The 12,137-nt window shown below is 44.7% G+C and overlaps 1 protein-coding gene across 1 annotated transcript in view; it reads left to right on the top strand.

Annotated features, from left to right (window-relative positions):
- The first annotated feature begins 8,376 nt into the window (after positions 1 to 8,376).
- dysf (dysferlin, limb girdle muscular dystrophy 2B (autosomal recessive)) overlaps positions 8,377 to 12,137 on the top strand; it is a 400,698-nt gene continuing 396,937 nt past the window's right edge. Inside the window, exon 1 of the mRNA XM_059965797.1 lies at positions 8,377 to 10,097. Coding sequence (XP_059821780.1) covers positions 10,010 to 10,097 — 88 coding nt within the window. The 5' untranslated portion in view covers positions 8,377 to 10,009. The remainder of the gene's footprint in view (positions 10,098 to 12,137) is intronic.

Below are 12,137 nucleotides of genomic sequence, written 5' to 3'. Positions count from 1 at the left end.
CTATACTTTCCAGGACTACCTGTAACAATCACGAACTTGGCCGTGGTGCCTGTGTGCCCTCGCAGGTAGGCTGCAGCACACTCATGAATATGCACCATCCTGCTGATGAGTGTCTCATTGTGGTGGTGTGTAACTCCACGGCTCTCGTTTCCATCTTGTCAAACCTTGATGAAACGCAGAACAACGTCAATGCTCCCTGCTTACTGTTATCCTGGGTTTCTTTTTCTGACTTTCAAAGGCAGTTGGCAGTCCAACTTAAAGGTGCATTGTCGTCACCAATTGGACTGGAGTGTGGTGTACAGAGTTGAGAAATAAAATCCCTACTTGTTCTTTATCAACTGAAACCTAAATTACCCTAAAAAGCCCTATAGTTTTTAAATTATGAAAGACAAAATTGTGAGTTGAATTAGTCACTTTTATAACTTAAAGATTTTAAATGAAAATTGTCAACTTACAAAGCTAGTAGTGCAGCCTGCATTTGCTTTCTTTCAACCTTGTATGCTTCACATTGTAAATAATGTGTTCAGCTGTTTCAGAATGATGACAAAACCTACACACCCCAGAGTGATGTCTTCCAACAAGATACCAGGATTAATTAAGCATAGGATGCCCAATTCTATGTTGAGTCAAATCCCTTTTTGTCTTCCCCCCTTCTCCCATCATCCACCAGTTTTATGTATTCTGTAAGGCGTTTCCCCTTATACCCATTATCCCACAGGTCTTGCTATGACCCACTAATTCTTAGCCCCAACCAACCCCGTAGCTTCTGATTTGCTAGGTGGAAGGTCTGTATCCACAGATGAAATTTTAACAGCTTTTCTGGCCAAACAATCAACCCGCTCATTCCCCCCACCCCCCGACACCTCTATGTGCAGGGACCCACAAGAAGAGGAAATGTAGAATATGAAATAAAGTTTGAAGGGCTTCAGACCTACTGTTGGAGCAACCTGTTTTAAAACTAGTCAAAACCGAAAAAGAATCTAAACAAATTATAATTTGCAAAGACAGGTTTCTTCCAAAATCATGGGACCCAGCTCAGCAGTATACACTGATAAATGGTTAAGAAAATGTTTCTTTATTGTTAGTGGTAATTTGAGCACAAAACAGCCACACTGACATTCCCTGTTAGATCTATTGATCCATCAGTAAAAATGGTTAACATATTGATGCACCATCAATAACTCACACTGAGATGTAAGGCGAGATATCGGCTTTTATTGACTGGAAGAAGGAACCAGGAGTGAGTGTCCATCATACTATGTCCTGGAGACTGAGGCCGAGCGTCAGGCCTCAGATCGCCTTTATACAGGGGCCTGTGGGAGGAGCCACAGGAGCAGTCAGCAGGGGCGTGTCCATACAGGCACACGTAGTTCACCACACATATCACAATAATTCTCCTTAACATACTGATGAACCAACAGACTCTGAGGCATATTCCTTAAATCATGCAAACTAAAGTCAGCTAAAGCCCTTGGAAAAACAATCATGGTGGGTTATTGAAAAAGCTACAGTAGGACAAATGACATAATCCAGTAAACCCATATTCCTAGTGTAATGAGAACTCAATCACCCGAAACTAAAAACACTTGTGATGTTCCCAACAATCTTCCAACACACCTTTAACAGGGTGATCATTCCTCTGCCCCCTCAAGTTAACCCAGTACGTTAACACCAACTTCACCCTCCACATTGTAAGGGCAATTGTCCCATTTCAACCAGTAAAACGGAAACAGGAGATGAAATAACTGCACCATAACACAGTCTTAAAGCCTGAGCTTGTATCACATCCAAACATTTTAAATATGAAGATGAAGCTGATCCATAAGCCACACAGCCATAAGCAAGTACTGATCTAATTAATCAAATATATAAAGTCAGAGATTTTCGTGTAGCACCCCAAAAATAACCACATAGACACCCGAGGATATTTAATGCCCTGTTACACTTGTCAATTATCTTACTGATATGGTGTTTCCATGTCAGCTTATTATCCAGCCACATGCAAAGAAATTTTACCACTGGCGCTTCAGGAGTTTGACTGTACAATTTCAAATTGAGTGCAGGTCTATTGATCCTCTTTGTAAAACATACAACTTGTGTTTTAGCTACTGAAAGCTTACAACCCCATATATTTGCCCACTGTTCAACCTTATTAATTGCTAATTGCATCCTATATAGTTAAATTGAATTTTTTTCTTCTGATCCTTTAAGCTCCATCATCTGCAAAAAGTGATTTACTCACTCCAGTGTCTATCTCAGAGAAAGTATCATTAATCATGATATTAAACAATATAGGGCTGCAAATACTGCCTTGCAGAGTCCCATTTTCTACCTCACAGAAGCCCAAATATACCTTTCCTACCCTTACCTGCACAGACCGTCCAAATAAGACACCCAGAAAAAAAACTATATGTCCTTCCTACCACCCCTAATTTCCATAACTTAATCAAAGGACGCTCCCTCCATAACATATCGTATGCTTTTTCTATTTCTAAATACTGCTTTACAGCTTCTTTATTTACCTGTACTCTATTAATATCATCTTCCAAACATAAACCGAATCTAATATCATTCTACCCTTTTGAAATCCACTCTGATAAAATGCTACATCACCTCTTTTTTTTCCAAAGTATGATTCAACTGTTCTATTACCATAAGTTCACACAACCGGGATGTTAATGATATTGGTCTGTAACTGGAAGGATCTGACAAGGTTTTCCAGGTTTTAGAATAGGCACAGCTACCGCCAGTTTCCAGGCAGAGGGAAGAATATCTTGTTTCTGGGAAAGCAGACTACCTTTACGACCGACGCTGTTAAGGAGCAGTGTTTATTTAGTATTAAGCTACTGCCGTGGAGTCACTGTATTGGCATTAGCTTTAGTTTGACAGATCTACTTACCAGCCCTGTTTCCCTTTATTTCTACACACTTCCTAATAAGACATAGAAGCAGAATTAGGCCATTCCGCCCATCGAGTCTGCTCCACCATTTCATCACGGCTGATCGATTGCCCTCTCAGCCCCATCTCCTAATTTCTCCCCGTAATCTTTCACACCCTGACTAATGAAGTATCTATCACACTCTGCTTCAAATTTAACCAATAACTTGGCCTCTATAGTCATCTGTGGCAATGAATTCCATAGATTCACCACCGTCTGGTTAAAAAAGATAACTCCTCATCTCTGCTCTAAACAGACATTCCTCTATTATGAGTCTGTGTTCTCTGGTCCTAGACTCCCCCACCAAAGGAAACATTTTCTCCACATCCACACTATGTGGGCCTTTCAACATTCAATAGGCTTCAGGGAGATCCCTCCTTGTTCTTCTAAATTCCAGTGAGTACAGGCCCAGAGCCCTCAATCAATGCTCATGTGATAATTCTTTCATTGCTGGAATCATTCTCATGAACCTCCTCTGAACCCTCTTTAAATTCAGTGTCTCTCTCTCAGCACTTGGGCCATAGCAGACATTCCTGTCATTCTCCCTCTTCCACCTCTTAAATAATACAACAACATTAAGCTATCCTCCAATACTCCAGGCTATTAGTCAAGCAACCTCACCTCTTGGCTGGAGCCAAGTCTGCAAATCTTTGCAAGCCCACTTGGGAATTTGAAGCCCAAAGTCTGCAGGCCCGAATCTGTGTCCGCTGGAGGCTAGAGGCCTAGGGCTGCGTATGTGGGTGCAGGGAGGTAGGAACGGGGCTGGTTTTGCTGTTGTTGTGTTCTGTGTTGCTCTACTGAGCATTGTGGGCATGTTATGTTGGCGCTGGAACGTGTGGAGATACTTGCGGGCTGTTTCCAAATGAACTTGTATCTTGAATCTTGAATCTCTCGTCAACTAAAGTGTGGTGAGACCAGGACAGGTCATCCGACATTTTAGTGGCCAAAGAGCTTAAAGCTGCTGTTTCTCTCCATCGCCGGCTCCCCCAGCGCCGACTGTCACACGTTCACCCACCTTCCCCTTCCTTTCATTTTGCTGGCGTTGAGCAAGAGCTGGTTGCTCAACTGGGTGACCTGTCTTGGTCAGGTAAACTCGTTGCCATCTCTGATCCTTCCAAGAACACCGGTGTTGTCAGTGAACTTGAAGATGACATTGGAGTTCGGTCCTGTGTGAGCAAGGGACCGAACGCTATCACCGTGACACGGCGACTGCTTCGGTCACTTTGTACTAGTTGCATGTTTTTTCATGTGAACGTTGCTCATCTGACGCTCTGTACCTGTGGTGCTGCTGCAAGCAGGTTTTTCCTCACTCCTGTGCAAGCATGCACTTGTGCAGACGACAATAAACCCGAATTCGACTTTGCCCGCATTAGGGGTATGTTACAGTGGCCGGTCAGCCTACCAACAAGCACGTTGCTGGGACGTGGGAGGAAATGGGCGAACCCCAGTTATTCACAGGGAGAACAGGAACATTCCACACAGAACTCATCACACAGGATGGTACTTGAGCTATGCCTAGCCACAGAGTCATGTGTATATAGAGTAGGGCAGTGGGTTAAGCACACACTCCTGAGGTGCACCAGTGTTGAACGCCAGTGAGGAGGATACGTTATCACCAATCCACACAGATTGTGGTCTTCTGGTTAGGAAGTCAAGGATCCAGTTACAGAGGGAGGTACAGAGGCCCAGGGTCTGCTACTTCTCAATCAGGATTGTGGGAATGATGGTATTAAATGCTGAACTATAGTCGATGAACAGCATCCCGACGTAGGTCCATTCAGAGAAGAGTCATAAGAATGATTCCAGCAATGAAAGGGTGAATGCAAGAGGAGCGTTTTCTGTCTCTGAGTCTATGCTTGTTGGAATTTAGAAGAATGGGGGGAGTGGGGTGGATATAATTGAAACCTATTGAATATTGAAATCCCTAGACAGAGTGGATGTAGAGAGGATGTTTCCTGTCTTGGGTGAGCCTAGGATCAGAGGGCACAGCCTCAGAATAGAAGGACATCCCTTTAGAAAACAGATGAGACATTTCTTTAGCCAGATGGTGGTGAATCTGTGGAACTGACTGCTACAGACTTCTGTAGAGGCCAAGTCAATGGGTATATTTAAAGCAGAGCTTGAAAGGTTTTGATTTGTAAAGGCACCAAAAGTCATGGGGAGAGGTCAGGAGAATGGTTCCCCTTCTCCTTCCCTATGCTCCATGAGAGGGATAGTAAATCTGTCATGATGGAATGGGAGACCAGACCAGACCAAATGGTGTAATTCTGCTCTTATGTCTTACAGTCTTCTGGTCCATGGTCTCCCCTACTGCCAAGATAATGCCAAACTCAGACTGGAGGAGCAACAGCTGATATTCTTTCTGGGTAGCCTACAATCTAATGGCATAACCATCAATTTCAACAACTTCCAGTAATCTCTCCCCTTTCCCCTTCTCTCCTTTTTCATTCTTCTTTCTTTTGCTCTCTCACCCCTTCTCTTCTCTTCACCTGCTCATCACCACCTCCTGGTGCCGCTTCTCTATCCCTTTCTTCCATGGTCCACTGTCCTCTCCTATCAGATTCCTTCTTCTTCAGCCCTTTGCCTCTTCCACCAGTCACCTCCTAGCTTCTTACCTCATTCCCCCTTGCTCATACACCCACCTTTCTCATCACCTGGTCTCACCTTTTACCTGCTGGCTTGTACTCCTTCCTGTCCTCCCACCTTCTTTAATTTTATTTATTTATTTATTAATTTTTTAGAAAATTACAAAGAATAAATGTAATGATAAAATAGTAAGAAAGAGAAAAATAATATTAATCCTTCCCCCTCCCCTTAACCCTCCCCCCTTAACCCTTATCTAAAGAAAGAAAAAAAAGAAAGAAAGAAGAGAAAGATTGCCTGGATATCGGAGGATCCCCACATGCTCCATGGAGTTCAAAATAATTTTAATATTTATTTTTTCTTTCCCCAATTACTTTATAATTTTATCTTCAAAGGACCTATGTATTTAATCCCATCTTTTGTAGGTATGGGAGCCAAATTTTCAAAAATATATCATATTCATTTCTTAGATTATATGTAATTTTTTCAAGTGGAATACAACTATATATTTCATTATTCCAATGATCCATAGTTAAATATAAATCAGATTTCCAAGTAACTGCGATAACTTTTTTGGCTACTGCCAATGCAATTTTTATAAATTTTTTCTGATACTTATTCAATTTAAATTTCGGTATTGTCCCTTCAATATCTCGTAATAAAAATAATATTGGACTATGTGGGAGTTGTACTCCAGTAATTTGTTCCAATAAAAGTCTTAGATTTATCCAAAATGGTTGGATTTTAAAACATCACCAAGTAGAATGTAAAAAAATACCAATTTCTTGATTACATTGAAAACATTGGTCAGACATATTTGAATTTAATCTATTTATTTTCTGTGGTGTTATATATAATTGATGTAAAAAATTATATTGTACTCATCTAAGTTGAACATTTATTGTATTTCCTCCCACCTTCTTATTCTGGCTTCTTCCCTGTTCCTTTCTAATCCCGATGATGGGTCATGGCCCGAAATGTTGACTGTTTATTCCTCTCCATTGAGTTCCTCCAGTATTTCATGTGTGTCACTCAAGATTTTCAGCATCTGCAGAATCTCCTGTGTTTTTGAACTTTGCCATTAGAATGGCCACAGCTGCTGCAGAGCTTTCATCCCAGATTCATGCTTCCTTTAATTTTGACTGTCATAAACGGTTCAGTTGTCAATAGACAATGACAGTGTTTATTAATGCCTGTGTTCCTGCTGGTCAGTGCAGTGCAGTGAATGACACCCAGGCAAGGAAAAAGAGTGAGGTCATGGAGGGGTGGAGGGTACAGGCCCTCATTCATCATCATCATGTGCCGTGTTGTATATAACATCATCATTATGTGCCCTGTCATATGACCTGGGCGATCATGGTCTCATGACCATGATTGCTGGTGGCAAAATTTTCCTTCAGAACTGTTTTGCCATTGCCTTCTTCTGTACAGTGTTTTTTCAAGATGGCAACCCCAGCCATTCTCAATACTCTTCAGAGATTGTCTGCCTGGAGTCAGTGGTCTCATGATCTGCACCAGCTGCTCATACAACCATCAGGGTTAAGCAGGTGCTACACCTTGCCCAAGGGTGACCTGCAAGCTAGTGGAGGGAAGGAGCACCTCACACCTCTTTTGGTAGAGATGAACGTGTACAAAAGCTGGATGAACTCAGCAGGTCGGGCAGCATCCGTTGAAATGAGCAGTCAACGGATGCTGCCCGACCTGCTGAGTTCATCCAGCTTGTTTGTACGTGTTGATTTGACCACAGCATCTGGCAGTGTACTTTGTGTTTCCTTTGGTAGAGATGTACCCCTACCCCACCACTAAGGCCCTCAATAACCTGTGCCATCAGTCCTTGCGTGTTGAGAATGCCCTGTCTCGCGGTGTTGCTCGGCCATGCCTCCGGTGTGGTATTGGTATTCCGATGCCTAACCTTTTGTTTCCTTCTCTGCATGGGAGTCTGCTGTTCCTCCGCACCTGGGCGGAACCATTGCCAGTGACCTTCATGGCAGGGAGGGTCACAATCGTTTTTTTTATTTGAGAGATCTGGTCATACACATACAGTAATATTTAATCACTTCACTACAGGAAGGATGTGGATACTAGAGAGAGAGTGCAGAGGAGATTTACAATGACGTTGCCTGGATTGGAGGGTGTCCCTTATGAGAACAGGTTGAGTGTTTCTGCTTGGAGCAATGGACGATGAGAAGTGACCTGATAGAGGTGTACAAGATGATGAGAGGCATTGATCGTGTCGATAGCCAGAGGCTTTTTCCCAGGGCTGAAATGGCTATTGTGAGGGGATGTCAAGGCAAGTTTTTCACACAGAGAGTGGTGGGTGCGTGGAATGCACTGCCGGTGATGGTGGTGGAAGAGGATACAGTTGGGTCTTTTAAGAGACTCTTAGATAGGTACTTGGAGCTTAGAGAAATAGAGGGCTATGCGCTAGGGAAATTCTAGAGTCTCTAGAGTAGGTTACATGGTCAGCACAACATTGTGGGGCGAAGGGCCTGTAATGTGCTGCAGATTTCTATATTCTATAAAACTCTTAGGTATATCTACCTACGGTGCCTAAATTTTCTGCACAGTACTGTATTTGTCAACATGGAGCCGAGAGCGAGTTTGTAAATCTGGCGGGACTAAAGGATGTTGGGAATGGGACAGGTGGCAGAGAAGGAATGCCAGAGACAGGGTGTAGTGTGGGTGCAGACACACCCAGCCCCGAGACACCAGGCAGAGTCATTTGATTCCTGGTGCTTCCTGCTCCCTCTCCGCGCCCTTCCCCTTTTCCCAACCATGATTCCCCTCTCCCTGCCCCCTTCCTACTCTCAGTCTACACTTTCAGTTCTTAGTCCAGAAATAGAGACTCATACCACAATCAGTTTTATCATCACTCACATATGTCCTGAAATTTGTTGTTTTTGTGGCAGCAGTACAGTGTAATACGCTAAATTACTACAGTAATGTGCAAATATCTTAGGCACCCTAGCTAAATCTACATGCTTTTGCACAGTACTGTATTGCAGTGATGACATACACCAGATATTCTGCAGATGCAGGGAACCTTGAGCAACACACACAAAATGCTGGAGGAACTTAGTCAATCAGGAGATGCCGAGCAGGTAGGGACTATATTCATCAAGTGTAGGATAGGGGGTAATCTTATAGAAGTGTATAAAATTGAAGGGCAAAGCTAGAGTGAAGGTTACAGTCTTTACCCAGGGTTGGGGAATCGAGAACTAGAGATGATAGATTTAAGGTGAGGGGAAAGATTTGAAAGACACTTGAAGGCACCTTTTTTTTTACCCAAAGGGTGGTATCTAGGTGAAAGGAGCTGCCTGAGGAGGTGGTTGAGGCATTTAGACGGCATTTGGATAGGTACATGGACAGGAAAAAGTTTAGGGGGTTATGAGCCAAAGCTGGGCTCAGATGAGTATCTTGCTGCACATGCACCAGTTGGGCAGTAGGGCCAGTTTCTATGCTGTATCATTCCAAGACAGGGGCTTCCCAACATTTTAGTATGCCATGGACCAATAAGATTAAACAAGAGGTCCTTGGACCCCAGGTTGGGAACCACTGCTCTAAGAAGACCTGAAAACATTTACTCTTTTCCATAGATGCCGCCTGACGTGCTGAGTTCCTCCAGCATTTTGTGTGTGTGTGGCTCTGGATTCCCAGCATCGGCGGAATCTCTTGTGTTTTTGGTCATAACCCTACTGCGTAGCTTTCCCCCGCTCTTCTACAGCCCTACAATGGTTGGTTCCGAAGTCACAGAAGGCGCTATATAAACGCACTCTCTGGACAGCTGAGAAGACGAGTCAGAGATTCCGCAGAGCTGATCAATAGAAACGGGAGCCAGTCCATAATCAGCTTCACATGGGCCGTGACTGACCGCATTGGCGCACTCTCGCTCTGTAGCAGAAGTCAAGGCGGCGCCTCGGTGCTGGTGGGAGGCGGGGGGAAACGGAGAGAGCGAGGAGAGCCATAACGCTGAAGGCGAGGGTGGGTGGCAACCGTTTAAGGGAGAAAGAGAGAACGAGGTGGGTGGGGAGAGAGTGAGAGAGAAAGTCACAGATAGAGAGAGGAGGACGGAAAAAGCCGGAGGGAGAGAGACCCAAGAGGAGGGGGACAGAGAAAACGGAGAGCGTAGGGAAAAAGTTGGGAGATAGGCAGATAGTGGGGAAAATAAAGAAAGAGAGGCAGAGGGGAGATAGTGATAGCAAGATAGAGAATCAGAAATTGAGCAAAGAGAGAGAGTGGGAGCAATAAAAGGGAATAGAAAGAGGAAGCGAAAAAGAGAACGAGGCAAGGAAGAAATAGAAGGAAAGAGGTAGAGGGGAAAAGAGAGAGTGATCGAGAGTGGATAGATAGAGAGGGAGGGGCGGAGGCAGGAGCTAGTTAAAGGGAGAGGGAGGGAGGGGTGGGGCAAGACCGACTCCGGGTCCAGGAGCGGATGAGAGACAATTACTGGACGCCTGACCCTCCCGGCTCGCCCCGGCCGCTCTCAGGATGCTGCGGGTGTTCGTTCTGTGCGCCGAGCGGCTGCAGATTATCGAACAGGACATCAGCGACGCGTACTGCGGGGTGACATTTCAGGGTAAGAGGCAGCGAGCCAGCCCCCGCCGATCCACTCAAGCAGAGTATTCCTGAAGTTAAATATAGCCGTGTTGGGTTACAGGCGGGCTGGGACACCAGCCGGAGCTATAATTAACGGCGCACGCATTGCATTAAACCTGTAATTTCTAAAGCAGCAGTACTGACTATCCATCTGGTGAATTTTTAACCATGTCCTTATATTTCTGGGCGTCTCATTGGCAGAACCTGTTTTCGATACCTCTGCACAGCCATCAATCTGTTTGGGATCTCTCCCCCCACCCCATCCTTCCCCAAAGTTTTTAAGCCCCCGTGACGCGTGAGTTTCCTCCGGGGTCCCCGGTTTCCTCCCACAGCCCAAAGGCATCGGTTAATTGGTCATTGTAGATTGTCCGGTGATTAGGCCAAGGTTAAATCTGTGGGTTGCTGGGTGGCGCGGATCGAAGGGCCGAAGGGCCTGTTCGGCGTGGAATGTCTAATAAAACACAAATAAAGACCTCTGTATGGAAGGTTGTCTGGGTAGCAGCTCTATGTTAACTCTGCCATGATGCTGACTGACCTGATGAGTCTTTTCAAAGTTTCAATTTCAGTAAGTTCAGCTTAATTTGCTGAGGGTGCAGAAAAGACTCACAAGGCTTTTATCCTGCCGATTAAACAGCTCCTGGTACAAAAAAAGCAGACGCCACTAGGCTCAAGGACAGCTTCAATCCCACTGTTATAAGACTATTGGGCTCTACCCTAGGATAAAATGGATCCTTGACCTCATTAGGCCCCTTGCATCTTATTGACTGCCTGCAATGCACTTTCTCTGGAACTGTAACCCTTTATTCAGCTGTCTGTTATTGTTTTCCCTTGTTCTTCCTCAATACACTACGGTGAAATGATCCGTATGAATGGTTTGTAAAACAAAGACGGAGTCCATGGAGGGGAGGCTGGTTTCTGTGAAGTGCTGAGCTGTGTCCAGAACTCTCTGCGATCATGGACGGTGCAGTTCACGTACCAAGCTGTGACGTGTCTGGACAGGATCGAATTCCATATGTTGTAAATGTTGTTTTGTGGCAGCAGTGTGCTATATCATCATTACCGTCATGTGCCAAGGGAGATCATGATTGTTGTTGGAGTACTTTGCCATTGCTGCCTTTCAGACAACATTGTATGATGTAGATGACCGTGGTCTCATAACCATGATTGTTCTTGGCAAAATTTTCTGCAGAAGTAGTCTGCCATTGCTACTTCTGTGTCTTTACAAGATGGGTGAACCCATCCATTATCAATACTCCTCAGAGATTCTGCCTGGTGTCAGTGGTCACATAACCAGGACTGGTGATCTGCACAGCTGCTCATACGACCATCCACCACCTGCTCCCATGGCTTCACGTGACCCTGATTGGGATGAGAGGGGAGCTAAGGAGGTGCTACACCTTGCCCAAGGGTGACCTGCAGGTTGGGAGGGAAGAAGTGGAGAAGCTTCTTTGGATGTCTGGGGTAAGAATGGCAGGAATGGCTGCTGAGTTTCCAGGCTTAGTTGCTTCAAAAAGGACAGGGAGAGAGGCAAAAGAGGTGGGGCTGTGGCATTGCTAATCAGGGATAGAGTCATGCTTGCAGACAAGGAGGAAGTCATGGAGGGATCGTCTACTGAGTCAATGTGAGTGGAAGTCAGAAACAGGAAGGGGGCAATAGCTCTACTGGGTGTTTATTGTAGACCCTCCCCAACAAGGATATCAAGGAGCAGACAGGGAGGCAGGTTCTGGAATGGTGCAACAATAATAGGGTTGTTGTGATGGGTGATTTTTTAATTCCTAGTCATGACAGGCATCTCCTTAGACCAAGGGGTTTAGATGCAGTGGAGTTTGTTAGGTATGTTCAGGATGGTTTCATTTTGCAATATGTTGATAAGCCAACTAGAGAAGAGGCTGTACTTGACCTGGTATTGGGAAATGAACCTGGTCGGGTGTCAGATCTTTTCAGTGGGAGAGCATTTTGGAGGTAGTGACCACAACTCTATTTCCTTCACCATGGTGCTGGAGAGGAGCAGATAATTTAG

The sequence above is a fragment of the Hypanus sabinus genome, chromosome 3, assembly GCF_030144855.1.
Source record: "Hypanus sabinus isolate sHypSab1 chromosome 3, sHypSab1.hap1, whole genome shotgun sequence".
In the NCBI taxonomy this organism is placed as follows: domain Eukaryota; kingdom Metazoa; phylum Chordata; class Chondrichthyes; order Myliobatiformes; family Dasyatidae; genus Hypanus; species Hypanus sabinus.
Note: the sequence above shows the minus strand (reverse complement) of the source record. Positions and strands in the feature narration are given on the sequence as shown.